General features: G+C 41.0%; 1 protein-coding gene across 1 annotated transcript in view; it reads right to left on the reverse strand.

The window, feature by feature from the left end:
• Positions 1-1,068: 1,068 nt before the first annotated feature.
• The window catches only part of SMS (spermine synthase), a 44,941-nt gene continuing 24,233 nt past the window's right edge, over positions 1,069-21,776 (reverse strand). Inside the window, exons 3-11 of the mRNA XM_046673536.1 lie at positions 21,623-21,713; positions 21,015-21,079; positions 16,705-16,880; positions 15,794-15,948; positions 15,241-15,330; positions 9,423-9,537; positions 8,529-8,608; positions 3,065-3,180; positions 1,069-1,583 (exon numbers count right to left, since the gene is read on the reverse strand). Of these exons, the coding sequence (XP_046529492.1) occupies positions 1,544-1,583; positions 3,065-3,180; positions 8,529-8,608; positions 9,423-9,537; positions 15,241-15,330; positions 15,794-15,948; positions 16,705-16,880; positions 21,015-21,079; positions 21,623-21,713 (928 nt within the window). The 3' untranslated portion in view covers positions 1,069-1,543. The remainder of the gene's footprint in view (positions 1,584-3,064; positions 3,181-8,528; positions 8,609-9,422; positions 9,538-15,240; positions 15,331-15,793; positions 15,949-16,704; positions 16,881-21,014; positions 21,080-21,622; positions 21,714-21,776) is intronic.

The raw sequence follows: 21,776 nt of genomic DNA on the forward strand, positions 1-21,776 counted from the left end.
TCTTCAACTATCAAGGTATGCCCACATCTTAGTAACGCCATATCTAGACACCAGATATACTTGGTTTCTTTTCTAAAATGGAAAAAATCCAATTCTATTAACTCCAAATGGTGTTCTAACAGTAATAGTACCATTTTTAACCTTACACAGTCTTTGCAAAGCATAATAGAAGTTTGAAGGGCAGGTAGGATTCTTAACATCTACCAATGCCGTTCTTAACCTCTATGCACAGGAAAAATATTTACTGATGGCCAATCTAGTTCCAACATGATTCTAACTCCTTTAATTCTAATATTATTGTTTCTCCTCCCATGCCAATCCAGTAAAAAGGAAGAGAAGGAGTAGGCACATACTCATTTTTAAAGAATATTTGTTAGATACCATGAGCCTATCTTGGGAGGAAGAAGGTTCTGGGTTGACACTATCTCAAAATAGACACTATTTCACCTTTAATGCTTTGCTTACTACAAATTCACCACAAATGAACTCACTCCATTGATAAAGCATAAACCTTTTATAAAAACAACAGAATAACTCGGTGATGTCTAAGGATACAAGTCAACATAACCTGACCTTTAACGTGGACTGTGACCCACACACACTAAAGCAGTTAGTTACACGTACTTCCTTAGGCGAGTTCAAGGTGCTCTTGTTGTGGGCCTCTCTACAAACTGTCACCAATCCGTGCATCCAAAAATCTCCTCAAAAAGTTTCACAGCAGCAATCTAAGACGGTCTCTATTTCCACATCTAATACACCGGTAAGAGTGGAAGTAGAAATAAGCTTTTGAGTTTCAACTTTACAGTGCAGCCAAATCTTTTCCTATCCTCAGGTCAATTTTATAAGGAAGAACTGGTGAACGTAATAGGTTGTGTATCATTTACCACAGTGGTAAATGAAGTCATTACCACTCTTCAAAAAAGGCCCTAAGGCCATCCTATTATAAAGAGATAAATGGCACCAAGTGATATAACAGAGCTAAAAAAAGATCAGGAGACACCTTTGTTCTGTGAGATCAGGAGTGAGAAAGAGGAGACCTGGCTGAAATGAAACGACAGACACAAGAAATTTCTCATTTGTAATTTTAATTGAAGCATTGCTATTCATTTTTTTTAACTTTCTTATAAGCACCAAATTGTAACATCTAAGTCAATTTTTGCAGAAAGAAACACCATCAAGAACTTCTCTCCAGAACGAAACAATGATGTTCATTCCTCCAAACAAGCAAATTCAAAGTCTACCAAAATACAAAGGAAAAGAGCCCACACAGAAAAAAGTAACGAAAATCACATTCTAGGGGTTCAGTGCATTTAGCAGCCTTCGCTGTGCTGTCTAATCATCCTTCAGCTGACTTTCAAAGAACATAACACCCTAGCTCATCAAAATATACATTTTCCATTTGCTTTTTTAAATTAAAAATAATAATTAAAAAAGAAAACTTGAAGGAATTCACGATCAATTGCCTGACGCGTTCCAATGTCATGTACAGCATTTGAAGGTCAGGAAGGCCATGTGCAGCACACGTGATTTGGGGATACGATCTTCAAGGTTTAGCTTTCTTCCAAACAGTGTAAAACACCCACCTGGACAAGGAGTCAAGGAATAAGATTGGGTAATTCAAGGAAGAACAGACATCACTTAAAATTTCTTTGCTCGCCTATAAATTAGAAGATGGATGAAAGCTCCATGGCTTAGAGCACTGTGGTAATGAGAATGAAGGCCTCTTAAACAAGGCCACTTCACCGCCTGTGACATGGAGGGACAAGTGGAGAAAAGGTTAAAGGCACGCCAATATTCTCTCAGGTAACATTACTGCTTCCAAGGTCTCTAAGATGTTTTAGGGAATAATATGAGAAGAAAGGGTGGGAGGGGGGGAGAAACAAAGACAAGAAGGAGGTGAGAGATGCAGGGGAGGTGGGAGGGAGAGACGGGTATAGTAGAGAGAGGGCGGTATGGGAGAAAGAAGGAAAAGAAGGTGGAAGGATGGAGGGGAGCCAGAGGGCAAAAGCCTTTTCTCCAAATGTTATTGATTGATTTCTAAAATCTCTCAACACAGACACGCAGACTTGACTGTAAAAACTGCTCCCGAGGGGAACACTGATGGAGGAGGACAGTCGCGGGGGAGAGGTGTCAAAGCTCTCCACGGGCCGTGGAAGAACGTGGGCACCCAGCCAGCACAAGCCTCCCCTCCTTCGGGGGCTCTTCCGGCTAGGGTCTCTGTCAGAGCCTGCCCGGCCTCAGGGGCCTGCCTCACTGTGAGCCCATAGCAGGCACTGGATCTCCCTCGACAGCAAGGAAAACTGCTGTCACAGGAAACTGGCCCCAGTGAGCGTGGATAAGAAAGCTTTTGTCTGGAGGCTACAGCCAGCCTTTTAGAAGGGTGACATGCATTTGAAATTTCCCATAACAATGTTGTCATTCTGGTTTTTCTCCAGGTTCTTTTTTCTCTGGACTAACTTACTAAGTGGAGCTAATGGAGACCAACATTAACTTTGCGATCCCCAGCATTATTTTTAGCTCTCGATTTCTACTGCAACTCAGGATCAAGTGAAGTGTAGAAACTAATATTGAAGTAGGACAGTCTTAACATCAAAGTAGAAGGAGCATCTTCAGTCTCTTTGCCTGCCTCAGTTCAGGCGGGGCTTTAGACCAGGGCTTCTAAAGTTTTGATGTGCAGTCCCTTGGCCCTGGTTAAGACAGGTCACCAGGCCCCACCTCCAGCCTTTCTGATTGGGCAGCAGGCTGAGATGGGAACTGAGAATTTGCGCGTGTAACTAGTTCCCAGGTGATGTTGCAGCTCTGGGGCCGCCTGTGAGAACCAGGGATGCCTGATCATTAAAACCACCTGGGGAGCTGTGGCAGGCCACACCCCAGAATCTCTGAGGGTGGGACCCAGCAATCAGTATTTTTTTTTAAAGCTCCCAGGGAATTCCAATGTGGAGCCATATTTGAATACCAGGGCCCCATATACCACAGAGCTAATTACATTTATTATTGGGCTTTCAAATGTTGAACTGACGTGGGTGTTCTGATCTGGCAACACAATGATAAGGTCAAAGGATACAATTCCAGGTATGAAGGGACACAGACGATCTCCTTCGAGAATTCCACAGGACAATACAGGCGCCCGAGCTGTTCTTCATAGAGCGACAGGGCTTCCGTCAAATTGACACAGTTCCCCTAAATCAAAGAAAGAAAAGCAAACAATGGGATTCGTCAGTCCTACTGAGTCCTTCACTCATTTGAAGGTCTTTAATAAATGAGACCAATTCTTGCTTTAGATAGAAGTTCATCTTTGAAAATGAGATAAGGCTTCTGTACTCTCACAAATTGCATCGAATTCTATTTATAGATCCATTAGCTCATTATCCTTCTACCTCATTTACCAAGGCATTTCAGATTATTAGAGTATGAAGCAATAGAAAGCAGTGAGACCAATTTCTCATTAGTGACAGTCATTGTATCAACACCATGCAATTAGCAAAGATTCATACACATAACCCATTCAAAATAAGTTTTCTCAAAAACAGTCACCACTGTGTTGAGAATGAAGTATCAAAAAGATACTGTCCCTGATTTCCAGAATAGTTTAATCTATGACCCTCACAAGAATCTAAGATGTTGACAGAACCATATTCACACACTCATGTTTCCCCCCAAATCTGTGATTTATTTTAAGGCTTAAGAGAACAAAAGTTTATTTAGAATATTCTGCAGTTCCACTGCTTATCAAACATTCTCTCTCGACTCCACTGTTCTAATTATTCTCCCCTTCTTGCCACCACTTTTTAAGCCTCCCCAGCAGCTAGGAGTGGTCAATGAGATATAGTGGAAGTCCACCGGAGGCTGCCGGGAAAGTTTTTGATTCTGGACAAAGATAAATAGTGACCTGCCCCTTCAATTTACTTCCAGCCTATAACCTAGATGTGACATTTGGAGCTGCAGCAGCCACTCTGTAACCACGAAGAAAAAACGGTGAAGAGAATCAGAAGCTGGCTAAGACAAAATACAGCTGCTGAATGGCTACAATATCTGCCTACTTCTAGAGCAGTGCTTCTTAATCTTTAATGTGCGTGAGGGATCTTGTTAGAATGCAAATTTTCATTCAGCAGATCTAGGGTAGAGTTTATCATTTTAGCACAATTTTTCCCCAAGGGCTTTTCATAACAGATTTAGAAAATAAGATGGGTTTTGTTGTTGTTTTTGCTGAGGAAGATTAGCCCTGAGCTAACGTCTGTGCCAATCTTCCTCTACTTTATATCTGGGTCACTGCCACAGCACGGCTAATGAGTGATGTAGGTCTGTGCCTGGGATCCAAACCTGCATACCAGGGCCACACAAGCGGAGTGCACTGAACTTAACCACTACACCATGGGGCCAGCCCCAAGATAGGTATTTTAATACCACCTATTTCCTTTTATCCTCTGAAGTACTTAACATTCGGAAGTCTACTGAATATGTGCCGATTCCACTTTTTCTTAAGAACTTCACTATCAATTTGGCTCAAAATAGTCAAGTACAATGTAAGAGGAAACTTATTTACAAATAAAGGCAGCCTATGATGTAAGTGTTCCTGAGAATGGCATTTCAAACCCAACCAACCAGCCAGCCAGCCGAGGGCAAGCGGGTAGACAGAACTATTCTGAGACCTGGGCTTGGCGGTTTTAACTTAGCACATTCACTCAGCATGACGTCATCCTTCAGGGCCAGCCTGTTTAGTAACCCATCATCTAGGGTCCTGCACTGGGATCTGACCAAAGTGCCCTTCGCCAGCATATAATTTGGTTTCAACATCAAGTTCACCAAGAGAGTATATAAACACCACATGTGTAATTTAAGATTCACAAATAGAACACACTGCCTGGTTGTTTTTGGAACACATCACCACTAGAGAAGCACCACCAAGGTGCACAGTTGAATGGTTTTCCTGGCCATCTTAAAATTGACACTATGCTCTCTTTATAGAGGGGATATGGGAGGACCTCCTCACAGAGAATGTGGTAAGGAAATAGGAAAGTTTCAATTTGTTCTTCCCAACATTGTCAAAAAGCAGTTTAAAAAAGAAAAAAGTTTAAAAAAAAAAATCTCACCACAAATAGAGACCTACCCAAAAAAAGTAATGTGGTGTATTTCACTTTCCTGTGTATTTAAATGGAAATACATTTTTCTTCTCTTAAGACAGACACATGGGAGATGCAAAACAAAAATCTAATAGCAAAAAATTAAGCACCTATTAAGGATTAGAGGAAGGGAATAATGGGGCACTTCTAGGGGATAAATCCCAATTCAGCAGCTTCGATTCTAGAAAGTTCTCCCTGTCACATGTTAGATGTGGGTAGATGCACTTTTTTACTTTATAGATTTCTGTAATTGTTTTTAAACTTAACGGTTAGCATGCATGATTTCTGTAATGTAAAAAACAATAGGTCCAGAAGAATATATCCTTAACAACACCATTTTTATCAAGTTCAAAAGCAAACAATATTCAGGAAATCACACATGTGTGAAACATCTATAAAGAACAGCACAGGAATAGGAAAAAATAACACTAAAGATGGGTTAGTTCTAGAAGGCCGAGAGGGATCGGGGGGGAATGTAGATGTGTCAAGGGTACTGGTAATACCCAGCTCTCAAGTTGCCGGGGGAGTTAGTATTCTGCATCACAACTTACATGAATGTAACATACATATTTTTGTATATATCAAATGACCTCCACTTTTTCTAATGAGGGGTGAGGGAGAGATGGGGGGAGGACAAGTTCCACGACCTGCCTCCTAGTCCCTTGAAAGCAATTTCTCCCTGGAGTTAAATTCCTCCAGCACACCAGAGCCAGCCCAATTCCCACCCACTCCATGACACTTCCCCAGTTTTGTGGCATGCTGACAAGGCCGTCTTCAAGTAGCCACAGTGACACTAGTGACATTATGAACTTGATAACTGTGATGCAAGCAATTTTAGGCAGGAATATTTAGCTTCTGTCAATCACCAGGTAACAGGCCAAACAACGTGTTCATCCCATCTTTAACCTTACTCCAGTTTCAAGCTACATGCTCAGGAAAGGGGGTTAGGTGTCAATCAAGGGTATCCCCTAAGGAGCCGGCCAGGTGGCGCAGCGGTTAAGTGCTCACATTCCACTTCGGTGGCCCAGGGTTCGCAGGTTCAGATCCCGGGTGTGGACATGGCATCATTTGGCACGCCACGCTGTGGTAGGCGTCCCACATATAAAGTAGACGAAGATGGGCACGGGTGTTAGCTCAGGGCCAGTCCTCCTCGGCAAAAAAGAGGAGGATTGGCAGCAGTTAGCTCAGGGCTAATCTTCCTCCAAAAAAAAACAAAAGGTATCTCCTAAGCATATCACATGGCTGTTAAAAAAATGTAGATTACAGTGTGGCAACTGCATCAGTACATCCCGGAGTCAAACCACGCAGTGCTCTTGACTCGACTACTACTGCTTCTTCAAAGGCCTACACCCGCCTGGGCCCTTTGAATCTCACTGTGTCACACACTGAACCACCAAATGTACTATGTGATCCCCAGGTATTATGAGACTGCCTTGAGTTTCTAACTGTAATGAACGCAGGGACAGGAAACATGTCCTAATACATCTTATGGACAATTCTTAGAAACCAGCACAGCCCTGGGCATATAATGTGATTTTTGGTAAAAGTCAGTTGGCCAAAGGCAAGTTATCAAAGCCTAGATCATTAATATTTATGAACAGGCTGTGGTAAATCGTAGTGTTTCTATTACTCTTCCATGCTGAGATAGCACTTTCCCAAGAAAGCAGTCTACCAAGAAAATATTCACAACAAAAGCAGTCGCCCCTTCTTCCTAACTCCACCTACTGTCTGCTACAAACTGACTGGTTTGCAGTGGGTTCAAATTGTTTTCAGTCTCTTGTTTAAAGATCCCAGAGCCTCACATTCTTCCCCAACTTAAGGTGCATGAGATTTGATTTTATTTGCAGAAATATAAAAACAACTAAATTCTATCAAGATGCTCTGCTTGAGAAATATCCACTCACAAAAAATTTGGGTTGCTTTTACAAGAATAAGACAACTTTGGAGCTGGCCCTGTAGCCAAGTGGTTGAGTTTGCATGCTCCAATTCTGCAGCCCAGGGTTTCACCGGTTCGGATCCTGGGCGCAGACATGGCACCACTCATCAGGCCATGCTGAGGCGGCATCCCACATGCCACAACCAGAAGAACCTACAACTAGAATACAACTGTGCACCGGGGGGGCTTTGGGGAGGAAGAGAAGAAGGAAAGAAAAGGAGGCCAGCTCAGGTGCCAATCTTTGGGAAAAAAAAAAAAAAAGAATAAGACAACCTTGAGCAGGTCTCATTGTAGATTTCCTATAAAGCACGGGTCAGCAAATTTCTTCTGTAAAGGGCCAGACAGAAAACATTTTAGGCTTTGCAGATCATACGTAAGGTCCTCATCACAACTACTCAACACTGCCCCTGTAGTGTGAAAGCAGCCATAGATAATATGTAATGAATGGGCGGGGCTGTGTGCCAAGAAAACCTTCCAGAAACAAGCAGTAGGTGAGATTTGGCCCACAGTCTGCAGTTCCTTGCTTTAAAGAATGTGTTAAAAAAATCACTTCTAAACATCAGGGAAAAAAATCCATGCATAGACAGTTATCTGTTCTCCTCAGAACCTCCCAGCACTTTCACCAAGTGCAAGGTCTAGGCTTACTCGCCATGTATGGGGGTCTTATGTGCAGGGGGAAGAGAAGGAACACCAGGATGGGTGGGAGACAAATTCAAAGTGTCTCTTAGAGTTGCCAAGTTGTTTCAGCATTATTAGTCTCAGATCTCAAACTGGCCAGGATGTGCTTGAAAATGTCTCCCCACGGGAATAAAGTTAAGACCTCTCTACTAGTTCTTGACACTTAAACATACTAACACTTTAAAAAAGGGGGAGGAGACTCTCCTGAAAACACCTAAGAATTACAGGGACCAGAGTACAACACTACCTAACTTAAGTAAGTGCTCATCTGCCTGCTTATGAAACCAAGGGATTTTTGCACCAAGAGACTGGATCATCAGTTAGCTGCTTTTGCTGTCATTTTCAGAATTTTGATAAGAACTTTAGTAGGTTATATATATATTTTTATATATCAAGAAATACAACCTTCCAACTTTCATTTAAAATTAAGAATCCCTTAGAGAATGAGAAAAACGCAATTTGCTTCCATCTGGTGGCAGAAGCTCATACTACACCCAAAGCAGCTTACGAAATTTATGTTGAAAATCTCCTAGAGGAGGAGGGGAGGGGAAAAAAATAAAAAGTCAGTCTGTGTCTCCATCTCGTGGCAGCAGTTCATACTACAGCCAAAACCAAAGGAGAAATCAGACAGTTGTGGCAATAGGACAGCTATTCACAAACGTACTGCTTGAAAAAACACAATCCAATTAAGCTATTCTATCCTTAACAGACATACATCTCAAGAATATGCAGTCAAATTTCAAAATTTAAAATTTTTATTGAGAATTTTGGGAAAGAACAGTTAAGTAGCCTACCTGTGTAAAATATTTCCCATCTTGCTTCAGTACTTTCATTGAGAGGTCAAGAATCAGTCTGAGAAACTCCCATGTGGAATCTGGATGTTAAAAATAATTAATTTTTTATAAATATGGGTTTGTATGCATCAGAAACAAAATCTAAAATCAAACATTCACATTAACACTCAACAACACCAAAAAAGAAAGAAACAGCTATGAGCTTAAGACCCAATATTTGAGAGCTTATTCATGAACTATAGTGTACTGTCATATATTGAGTGTCTCGTGCACACACACACAAGCAAGGTCAAACACACATGTACTTTCAGCACAATACCAGTGAAGATTCAACACAAAGGCAGTGGTTGAAATCTGAAAGACAGCAGCTTTAAGTAAGGGGGAAAGCAGCAACATCCTGAGAGAGAGACTGCAAGGATCAGCAAGGGTCATCGGGTGGGGGCTGGAGGCTGCCAACTCAGTAGGAACACAAGAGTACAGAGAAAACATTAACACTGAAATTCCAACCCAGCAGTGATCTCAAGCACGTAGTGTGAGAAGGGGAATTGTCTCCGGTGTTACTTGGAAAGGTCACCAGTTTGTCCCAGTACAGGTTAAAATTCACAATGTAAATAAATTATCAAAGGTGCTAAGGTCTCGGTGTGATTATGAGTCATTTTATTTAATACTTGTTCCAAGTGACTGAGTTATTAATTTGCTCATTTAGTGGGAGAACAAGATTTGACCAAAGCCAAACGCAGCTATTTTCCCACAGAGGGCCTCAGTTTAGCTACCTTTCAAAAATGAAGGAACTGAACTAGACAATCTCCAAGAGCCTTTCATTCTCACCAGGTGCCAAGAAAAACATTTCTATGAACATTATTTTGGTTAAAAACAAAAGAGAACAGAATCTACCTTCTTCCGGAGATGTGGAGATCGGAACAGCTGTCAAATCATTAATCACATAATCAAACTCTCTCCCTTCTTTGGCGTACCTCTTCAGTACTGGAATACAGTCTTCTATTAGAACCTTCCAGAGACAAAAGGAATAGACGCGCGTGAGCCAACACACGTGGAAGTAGAGGAAGGGGGAAATGCAAGCTGGGGCTGAGATCCACAGCACCTGTCGCACGAACAAAAATGACTTCCACTCCTGCCTGTAACAGCTAAAATTCCGTGCTTACTACATGCTTTACATGCCTTCTCATTTAAACAGCTCTACAGGTACTATTATCATCCTCATTTTCCAAATGGAGAAACAAACTTGAGAGGTTACATTGCTTGCCCAAAGGCACCCAATAAGAAACAGAACCAAAAAGTACACCTAGCTCTATCAGAAAGCCAAGTTCCTACTTTGACTTTAATCTATATTACCTCTCCTACTACTATATTTTCTTCTACGTTTATTTTTTCTTTCATACTAAGCACTGAATGACTTGTCTATTGATTTATATTTGCAGCTTACCTCAAGCTATTAACCTATGGGTTTTCAGTTTTCTCTAACACTTCAAGTACTGCTGGTGATGAAGCCATGTACTAAATACCAGCTCCCACAACCAGTTATTAACTAGTGGAGTACAACAGTTAAGAGCTAGAATTCTCATACAGATCCTTTACAGTAGAGAGGAGATAAGTTGGGGGTTCGCCTTATCTTTGAAGTACTGAAGATATGTGCTGGGGATCCACCCGGCTCTAGGCAACATCCTGAACTAGACTGTTTATTCTGTCTTTTATTTTTCTAGTTATAAATTATATGCTCATGTAAAAAAATCTCACATGTAACAAGTCAGTCAGAAATCAAGTTTGCCACAATTCCCTAAGATAAGCTATTCCAGATTTTTTCCTATGAATGTTCTTACATGTATCTCAGAGTCACAATTTAAGAAACTGAATCTTACCATCCTGATGTTTTATAACTCGCTTCACTTAATGCATCATTCGAGTGCAACCACACAAAGACAGAGAAGGCACTAACACCCCAGCTGCCTTCAATCTACATTCGATTCCATTTGATATGCTCAGAGCTTTTCCCTACACTCACACAGATTCCTTATAAACACTCCCCAACAAATAAACACAAACGCATGTTCTCTTTTCTAAAACCAGGACTGCACATATCAATCTGAACTTGGAAATTTTCACCTACCACCGTTCAAGGTAATGAGGTCTTTAAAAAATATATCATTCCTCTAAAAATATTCTACCCTTATCATTTTCAAGCTTTGGCCTTTACAAACACAGCCATAATCAACCTTGCATAGATGACTTTCTGTCTGTGGGCTGGACACTCCAACATGGGGTTACCAAGGCAAAAGGCATGTGTATTTAGCTTTCGGATTTTTGTGGTTTTTTTGAGGAAGATTAGCCCTGAGCTAACATCTGCCACCAATCCTCCTCCTTTTGTGCTGAGGAAGACTAGCCCTGAGCTAACATCCATGCCCATCTTCCTCTACTTTCTATGTGGGTTGCCTACCACAGCATGGTGTGCCAAGCAGTGCCATGTCTGCACCAGGATCTGAACCAGTGAACCCCCGGCCGCTGAAGCGGAACATGCGAATTTAACTGCTGAGCCACTGGGCTGACCCCTAGCTTTCAGTTTTGATGGCCATTCACATGTCAACCAGCAAAGCATGAGAGAACCTCTTTCCCTGCATCCTTCCCAGCACTGGATGTTGTCCCTCCTCTTCTGTCAAGTCCCTTGCTAATGTTTTCACACGAACTTCCTGGGCCACCACCAGGGGTGAGCATCTTGTCAGAAGCTCACAGGTTATTCGACTTTCATCTTTTGAGAAGTACCAGTGCATATCCTTTATCTTTTTTATTTAGTGACTTAATCTTTAAATTTTAAGCTGTAGGGGCTCTTTATATTATTAAAGGGATTACCTTCCTGTCACGTTTGTTACTAGTATTTTTTTCAGTGTGTTTTTTGGCTTTGTTTATGGTATTATGTTCTCATTATGGTTTCTGGGTTTCTTGCCTTTCTTGAAAAGGTTTCCCAACTCCAAGGTTAGATATTCTAAATTTTCCTAAATGTATTAGTTTTTGTATCTACAGCTTAAGCCGTCTGAAATTAATTTTTCTATGGCTTCTAGGGTTAGCTAACTTTGTTCTCACACAGATTAACAGCCTATTATGCTGGCATCGCTTATCAACTAAATCTCCCTTTCCCAAGGGAACTCAACTACACCTTCAGCTATACATTAGCTGTGTGTGTGCGAATACACATTCATACATCTTCATGTCTCTGTGCCATTCCTCTTGTCCATTCCTGTGTCAACATACTTCCTACTTGATTTCTGTGCTAGAGTAAACAAGCAAGAGGGTAAATCTCCCTTGACTATGATTTAAAAAGTTTTTTCTTGGCTATTGTGGTTTTTTTTCTTCTGCTTTTTCTCCCCAAATTCCCCCAGTACATAGTTGTATATTTTAGTTGTGAGTCCTCCCAGTTGTGGCATGTGGGACGCCGCCTCAGCATGGCCTAATGAGAGGTGCCACGTCCAGGCCCAGGATCCGAAACGGCGAAACCCTGGGCCACCGAAGCAGAGCTCGTGAACTTAACCACTCGGCCACAGGACTGGCCCCTTTCTTGGCTATTGTTAGATATTTATCGTTACAACTGAACTTCAAAATCATTGGGTCTAATTCTAAAAACTCCCTTGGGATTCTGATTGGAATTACTTACAATTAGGAAGAAAAAGACATTGTTCTGATATTTTGATCCAAGAAACTAATGGCTCTCCACGTATTCAAACTTCAGTTGCTGTCTTTCAATAAGATCTTAACGTAATTCTTACCAGTCTCAAAATACCATTCTTGTTAAATTTATTCCTAGGTATTTAACAATTGGTCATTATTTGGAATAGGATTTCCGGCCCACCCTGGGTGGGGGACCAATGTCCATTCAAACTGTTCTGCATTGAGCATAGTGGAGAAAAATTTCTAGTCTGCTTTTACATAATCACTTCACCAAATTCTCATAAATTCAAATAGTTTTCTAGATGAGTTTCCTAGATTTTCTAAGCATTCACATCATCTGAAAATAATTTCTTCCTATATTTATACTGTTTTCCTACCTTACTGCATTAGCTAATGCCTCAAAAACAATGTTGAATAAAGGTAATAACAAGCATCCTCATCTTGTTCCTAGTTTTAGTGGAAATACCTTATTTTGCCATTTAATATAACATTATCTTTAAGTTTCTGATAATTTCTATTTCCTTTAGTTTCCCCTTCTTTTGCAATTTTATTTTACCTAAAAAATTTTTATTAAAAATGACTGCTCAGGGGCTGGCCGTGTGGCCGAGTGGTTAAGCTCGCGCGCTCCGCTGCAGGCGGCCCAGTGTTTCGTTGGTTCAAATCCTGGGTGCAGACATGGCACTGCTCGTCAAACCACACTGAGGCAGTATCCCACATGCCACAACTAGAAGGACCCACAATGAAGAATATACAACTATGTACTGGGGGGCTTTGGGGAGAAAAAGGAAAAAAATAAAATCTTTAAAAACGACTGCTCAATATTCTCAAATGCTTTGTCATCTGTTAATATCAAATTATTTTCTCCTTTACATTATTCATATAATGAATTATACTGATAAGTTTCTTAAGACTCATATCTTTACATTTACGAACTAAATCTTTTTTGGGCATAATATATAATTCTTTAAATAAACTGCTAAATTTACTACTATGTTACTTGGAAATCTTGTACATATATAAAAATCCATCTTTAGTTTTCTTTTTGTACTACCTTAATGATTTCAGTACTAAAATTACTCATTATAAAAAGAATGCAGAGTGCTCTGGAACATTTTCTGTGTTCTAAAAAAGGTTAATGGAGTAATTACCTGTTTTTCAAATGATGAACAGTTGCAAAGACCTAGTGTTTTGCTGATGGTAACATTTTAATAGCTAATGGAAAGCTAAGGGGCTTGCCTGGCTGAAGCCCCACAGACCAGGAAGCCCCACCCCTTGAGAGCTCTGGGAAAATTCTCAGCCTCAGAAGAATTTTCCAGGCTCCCCCTGGTGGTTGCTCTGTTCCAGAAAGGCAGCAAGGGGAGAAAGGATGCATTTGGGCACCCAACTTCCTCAAAAGCCGAGCCATTTCAAATAAACGATTACTTTTCCCTTCCCTAAAACGTCCGACTGTCTATGTCACCATCTGCCTTTGGTGCTCTGCCTTCAGACACACTCGCAAGTCAAGGAGTTGTTTCCCGAGGCCATTAGTCAATCTTCCCACTTATATCTGGCCTCTAATTACAACAGTCCACAACTTCACACAACTGCAGGTTTGAGCTTGTGTTTCTGTTTATTTTTCCTTAATCCATGTGAGTGAGCCATATAAGCAGCCAGGGAGACAGGAATCTGAATCACTCCTCTAAAGTTACCCTATAACCTTGAATAAATGTCGTTTAAACTCTCGAAGCTTAATCTTCTTCATCCATAAAATAGAAATAATACCCACTTGGTACAGGTGTGAAGATTAAACATTAAAACACACACCTTAGGCAGAGGGTCTGGCTAACCCTGCAAACATTATTTGCAAACAATGGTTACTTTTAGTTCATAGTGAAACAAATCTGCCATGCTCTGAAGAACCTAATCCCCCCTCCCTTTTTAAACTTTCAAATAGTACAAGTGAAGTGTCTTTCCCTTTTGCCCACAAAACAATCACAACTGGCATTTTAATGTAGATATAATTCCTCTCTCAGCTTAAAAAATTAACATGCACGTAACATGCAATCAATCAAACCTAGGAAGTACACACGTTAGGAAAGACGGCGTAGGCATAAATAATTTACATTAACCACAAATTAAAGCGCTCATCTATATCGTTTATAAATCTGGAGATACACATTTAAGATTCTGTTCAAATAAAATATTTGCTTGGTTTATCTTGCTCTAACAAGTTCCGTAGGTGTGGGCACTGAACATATGCATCCTCAAAATGTAATACAAAACGTACCCTACAAACGGTCATGATTGGTCAACTTGTGAATTGATTTAGGACAGAATTTAGGGCAATTTAGGATAGAAACTAATTTGCTTAGCAAGAAACAATTGTTGAAACTGCTCAAATATACATATATACATACAATTTTTCAAAACTCACATCAAGAGACTGAAGGGTAGCAGAAAATGCCACCTCAAAATATGCCGATTTGGTATACTGATTATTTTGAGCTGTAGGCACAGGAAAAACAGCAAATGCAGGGAGAGGCTTTCACTGACCTCCCCTTTATCTGCCTCAAGACAGATCCTCCAAAAGGAACTCAACTGTCATAGATCCCTCGCCCCAGGCATTTCAACCAGGGAAGACTGACTCTTATCAGAGGAGAGGAGACTTGACACCACACCCAGACAAACTGTCACATCTCCTTATCTGTTCTTCTAAGGGCCTATCTTTCCTAAAAGTCATGTACTCTCCCTTAAGACACCCACATCCTCTTTCCCTATTAAGATGATATTTAAGCCTAAATTCTAAAGTTACCTCTGAGTTACTCATTTTTCTCTGTATACGGGAGTATATATGTCAAAACTTGTTCTTCTCTTATTAATCTTTTGTTACAGGAGTCTCAGCCAAGAACTAGAGGGAAAATCTTTCCTCCCCTGCAAGATGATCTATTTATCTTCTTAACCAATTATACTTCAAGTTGTTATAAAAAAGCACAATTCAGATCAATAATATATTATATTACCAGTTGACTTAAAAATGGTATCTGGAAAACACGATTACCTGATAGCAGTCTCCTTTAAGATTGTCTAAGACATCGCCACATGTTTTTCGCATGTATTTCTTACACCCATCAATCACCATTTGGTCAATGTTCGAAACAGGTTAAGGAGAAATTTCCCCTGAATTTGGATGTATCAAAGAATTCTGAAACAGTAATACTTTAAAGAAAAGGTTAAGACAAACATAAAAGTTTTATAACACTAATTTGGGTATCAAGCTAAAAAAATGATGAAAGAGACAATGATTTCAAATTTTGCACCACGGACACTCAAAAGGAAGTACATTTTCTTTTCTTCTCATGCAGAAGTCATTCCAGCAACTGCTGAGTAGTAGACACAGTACCAAGGTCATTTTCTCTTTAATTCTCAACTAGATTATGTCTGCTTTGTTGGTGGCCACATAAAAAGGCTACTGGTACTAAGTTGACATATTTGTTCAAGGCACTCTTTATAACACATTTACCTTCTAACATTAACTGGAGTCTTAATACAAAAAAGGAGGAAGAAAACAAATGCAGCCCATTGAACTTGATGTCTTATACAACAAAGGATATCTCTACCATAGTGACCATCTTTGGTTTCAGTTTGACTATTTCGCATAATATGCCCCCATCTCCACCTCCCAGAATCAGTACGTCCTTGCCAGTGTAATCTTCTTTGCCACTGCCCATGATGGCCCGGGTATACGCCAAATCACTCTCCGCCAAATCTAGGGAAGAGAAACAGATCCAAAATGGTGACTCTCCCCAAACCCTCATGCCACCTGATTCACCACGCTATTAAGTGCTGGAATCTAGCCTAAAATTCAAAACTTCATTTTCAATCTAAAAACTGTCAACAATATACAAAAGTATTTTTTTGGATTGTGGAGTTTTCATCCATCCTACCCATCTGACACCTCACACAACATATTACATACATAGATTACATTAGTCATTGGGAAGAAAATCCAGTCTTAAGCATGTACTGATGTGCTGAATAACTTAAAACAATTATATCTTTCCAGATGAAATAATAGGAGGCCTGAGAGTTGCTTCAAAATATGAGAGGAAGAAAGTGGATCAGGGTTTAGGGGAAAAAACACTGGCCAGGAGTCAATAATCGTTGACACTCAATGGTGAATAGATGTAGGTTCCTCATACTATTTTCTCTATTTAGGTTTGAAGTTTTCCATAACAAAAAGATTTTCAAAAAATAAGCAATTACATTTTCTTTTTAAGTACAATCCAAATATTCATTACCAGTTAAGAAAAAGGCAAGTCAAGACAAAGTTTTCACGGCTTTGCCATAAACGTGAAAGCCCAGACAATCCACGGGTTAACACAACATAAATGGTCATTTCAAAAAACAGCAGTGCCAAGAACAAACTTGGACAAATCCATGACAGTGTTATTTGTCCGGAAAACACCAGAATCCCACACACTGTCACTTTGTTATATGACTGGGGTAGGGATGGAATACTTACTAACATCCCCACTAAGGATGAGAATATTTCCAAATTGCTTCGAGTGTAGGATTTTAATGTTCTGATAAGGTGAATCTTCATCATACACCACTTCATCTATGTCATACTCAACCAGGCGGCCATCAGCAGTGGGCCAGTATCTGTCGATGGCCCCTCCTCGAACTATGGGTGGCAATCTGGAAAATAAGGGGAGAACAGGAGTGAGCCTTTCAAGAACACTGCTTATGGCGAGGCTGCCTTAAAAGTGGACCTGGGCGCAAGTATGCAGAAGCAAGCCGCATGACCCCAGGCCGACTTCTGAACAGCACCCAACAAATCTAAAGCTTTACCTTTTAGGTTTAAACAAACACGGCCACCACCACATCCCAACAACTGCTGTACATACGACTTCACTTTTTTATAAAAACCTTCCTGGCATGCTTTAAATTTTTCTAATAAAAAGTTAAAGGAGAAAATGGCCACTGCACACATCACACTTGACCCCAAAATACTTCAGGAGGGATCTAAGACTGCCTACATAACCACACTGCCATTACCATTCATGCAAGTGCACACGGATCTAATACCATTATCTAGTTCAGAATCCATATTCGAGTGTCCTCAATTGTACCAATGTCTTTTATAGCTGTTCTGCTTTTGAATGAAGGATCATACACTGTATTTTGCTGGGGGTTTTTTCTCTTCTTTTCTAACCTCATTTAATCTAGAATAGTTTTTTTTTTTTTTCCTGATAATGTTTCATGCCATTGACATCTCAGAAAAGTCCAGATCAGGTATTCTGCAGAAAATCCCTCATGTGGGTCTGCCTGATGATCTCTTCATTAGAGTCAGGTTGATGTATATTATCCAAGCATCACACCACGGGCATGTGATGTCTCCTTGCCCTATTATTGGTGATGCCAAGTGTGACCACTTGGTTAAAGCAGATGCCACTGGATCTCTCCATTTGCAAAGGTACCTTTCTTTCCCTTTAAAATTACTAAGCAGGCCGTGGGGTGGGGGCCTCTGAAACTGGGTGAAGGTCCTGATCTCCCAACAAATGTTCACCAGTGGCTTTGGCATCCAGAAGATTCTTGCCTGAACCAACTACCAGAGCAGCTGCAAACTGATGATATTCTATTCCATTCTTTTGTAAGTACTCAGTATTTTAGATAGGGTAAATGTACTAGAAACTACCAGCAGAGGACACTAAATGACAGGGAAAAACAGACCTGGAAAAGGAGCTTGGCAAATCTAACCCAACACAAACAAAATGAAAACTCACTGCATAGATAACACAACTGCGTGCCAGTCATGTGTCCTCAGACACATGGTGTTCAACAGCAAGACAGCCGTAGACACCTGAAATACTGGGATGCGCTACCTCTGACTTGCTCTGATGAGCTTCCTTCCCAAGAATACGGTCTGAACCTGTTAGAAGTTAACAAGGCTTGCTTTCTCTGAGGAAATACTAACATCTGCAAAGAGCACTGAGATTCACAAAGTAAGTTTCCATAAACTCATTTAATCACTTCATCTTTCAGGTCAACAAATTCAGCTTGTTGGACTGTTAGGTAGACCAGAGGTTTTTCTTGTAAAATGTAGAGCCCCAGTCAGGACGAGGACCTGAGAAGCAGGCAAACAGGACTTGAGGGAAGCCTCTGCCACCCCTGGCTGATGGGTGGGGGGTCAAGTGCAAAAGTGAGCCACCTGTGGCGCTAGATGAAGGTAACAAATATCAAGTCACAGGTTTTCAGGGGAGGAAACCCAGCCCCTGGTTGACAGCCAGCCAGCTATAGGCAGTTACTGAACTATGCACAAACCCACTGAAAATAAACAATGCCCATTCTCAATTGTGTCAATAGCGCCTTGGCTAAGGTGAACAGCTCTGTCCTCGATTGCAACACAATGGTTTGTAAAGACTGGCAAAGAAACAACAAGGATCTCTAACAGGATGGAGAAGCCATTATCTTGATGAAGTGCATCTGTCTATGATGGGCTACGGGAAATATTCTGGAACCCTACACAACTCTCGTTTCAACCTTCACTACTAAAAATCAAAAACGGGTAGTAGAGAGAAAGTCAGACAGGCTACATCCTGAGCCTGAGGTAAACTGTAAATTCCAAGAATTTTTGTTTCAACAAAACTTAACTGATGTGACCTTGTTTTCCTATTCCTTTTCAAAAGTAGAAAAATTAATTTTCTAATAAATCCCATGACTTAGTTGAAAATTCAGATTTAACTCACCAGCCACAGGGGAGTAAAAATTTCAGATAATGTCACTGAGTTATTTGTTAATGACTGACTCTCTAACAATGTCATTCCCAGATAGAAAAGTGGCACCATCCTTGTCCTTTTGAGGCCAGGGACAAAGGGCCTACAACAGAAGCACTTCCAACAACTTCTCACTCCCTCCACCCTGATTTTATGAAAAGCTGTAAAAGCAGTGACAAGCAAAAACAAGGTCAAGGTCTGTATTTTGAACTGAAAATCTGAAGCTTAACTCCATTCTCACTTAGAAAACTCCTATACCAAAAACAAATGAACCAGACGTCCCATGATCGCTGGAGCCCATAAATGCATTCCATCTACTTACTCACTTCTAGAAGTAACCCTGATAAAAATCACACCAATAAAAACCAGAAGCATTTTGATGTTGGCCAATTCATCATCACTGAATTTAGGACACAATGGGAAGCCATTCAATGCAAATTAATACAGATAAGGAAAACGTCTTACCTGTAAGAGCAGGAAAAGATGAAAAGTCCAGAAAGGAGTGTGGTACCTGGGCGAGGCTTTTTTTTTTTTTTAAAGGATGAGGAAGGGCCTGAGGACACCTAAGCTAAATTTGGGTGGGGTAAACAAATCTGGGTGCTCTGACAGATTTCAACAATGTGGGCAAGTTCTGCCCTGTGTCTTGTTCTTTTCGCTTGCAGTTTCCTGCTTTCTCCTCTACCAAAGGTCAGACAACTTCCTAGTTACCTTGCATCTGCCCTGGAGCTTTCCTATGGGCTGAGCCAATTTAGCATTCTGAGCCATTATGTACTTAAAATCCTAGTTCTTGCCAATAAGGATTCACTTCTGTATTCTGGTCACTTCCAACAGTGATGGTGTGACCTTGGTCAAGTCCCTCCATGCCTCTGCATCTATATGTTGCCTTTATGAGCAAGAGACAGGCCTCCTCCTTTTCTGGGCCTGATAAGGAGCCACCTAGGAAAGGCAAGAGCAAACTGCTCAGAATTACTCGCTGGGCATCCATGATTAATTCCCATTCTTAATTCCCAGGACCTACCAGACTCTATCTTTCCAACAAATGTCAAAACTGGGTTTTTTTGAGCAAGATTAGCCCTGAGCTAACATCTGCCGCCACTCCTCCTCTTTTTGCTGAGGAAGACTGGCCCTGAGCTAACATCTGTGCCTATCTTCCTCTATTTTTTTGTTTTTATACGTGGGACGCCTGCCACAGCATGGCTTAATAAGCGATGTGTAGGTCTGCACCCAGGATCCGAACCTGCGAACCCCGGGCTGCCGAAGCAGAATGTGCAAACTTAACTGCCGTGCCACTGGGCCGGCCCTTCAAAACTGTTTTAACATCTGACACCACTGGCAAATAACTCTGAGACTGTCCAACAGAACTTTCTGTGGTGACAGAAATGTTCTATATCTGTGCTGTCCCCTATGGCAGTCACTAGCCATTAGCTATTGAATGAGGCTAGTGAGACTGAGGAATTGAACTGTTTCTTTTCGTTAACTTAATTTTAAATAGCCACTACTGCTAGACAGGGAAAGCTTAATTGTCTTCATTACCATTTGAAAAGAATCTACCTGTGGCTGCTCAAGGTGGGTGGCCTCTGAGATTCTTAGTACCTTACAAAGTCATCTCACTTAAAAGCTTTGAGACAAATTTTCTATCACCCCATCCTGTCATAAATCTCTTAAAACTGCTTACTGCCACTCTGGGGCCCAGAACTCTGAGCAGACAGGCGACCTTCTCTCTTTACTGAACAGAGTCGGGGAGGAGTTTTCTAGTTCCCCTTTGACTGAGGTGGCAGCCCCACCACGGTCTCTGATTTGTACAGTTTCAGCTCCTTGCACTCACCCCACATCTCCTTTCCGCCTTTGTTCCATTTTATCCAGAAGACCTCTCTCTCTCTGTGTTTTCATACACTTGTCTTGTTTTGGTGTGAGGGGCCTCTATCAGCTCAGCCTGCCATGTTGCCAGCAGATGACTTTGATCTTTTCCACATCTTAAGCAGACAGGGACACCACCACTATTTGGATTATTTTAACGATTAACCAAATATAAAAGGACATTCAGGAGTGGACTTACCGCTTCACCCGCCCAGTACTGTCCTGACTCAATTCTTTCATTCTTTCTTCTACTTTATTCAAAAGCTACAATTAAAAGAAAAGAAATCAATAGGCTTATAGAATAAGCTGAATGGAGTAGTTAAATTACAGACTAAGAGGCTGAGGCCATGTTGACAGAGCTGTGCGATACTGGCAGATACCCAAACATACCTGTCCTCCCCCATCTCTGCAGCAGCCTCCAGGCCTGGCCCAATTCACACTCCCCCGCCTGCTAGCCCTCATGGTGCTGACCTAACCTTAGTCTAAGTTAGCACCAAAATAATGGGAAAGGGAAAGGCTCAAGGATAATGCAGACAGAACATTCTGGTTAAAGGTTTACACCCCCTCCAGTGGAAAGTAAAATCATTACTTAGCACTCAAGCAGTCAAGGGAAAGATGATAGCCAGGTTCCTCAAAACAACTGAGGAACAACTATTATTCTTCTAAAATCACTTATCTGGAGGGAGGGAAGTTTAAAATTAAGTTAACTGGGAAGTCTGCAATTAAGAGAAAACAATTTCAACATCATTAAACTGAGCAGATTTTGTGATCCTCAAATACTTGAGCAGATAAAAGTGAAAAACCGACACTGTCAACTTCTTTGCCTTGCGCATCACTGTCATAACTCTGAAGGTCCAGCAACACCAATCCATGTGGGTAAATTCTCAGATTGGCAAAACTACAAAGGAAAGCATAATTTTAAAGTGAGAAATTGTATCATGTCACTCAAAAGAAAAAAGAC

Source organism: Equus quagga, chromosome 10 (genome assembly GCF_021613505.1).
Source record: "Equus quagga isolate Etosha38 chromosome 10, UCLA_HA_Equagga_1.0, whole genome shotgun sequence".
Taxonomy (NCBI): Eukaryota; Metazoa; Chordata; class Mammalia; order Perissodactyla; family Equidae; genus Equus; species Equus quagga.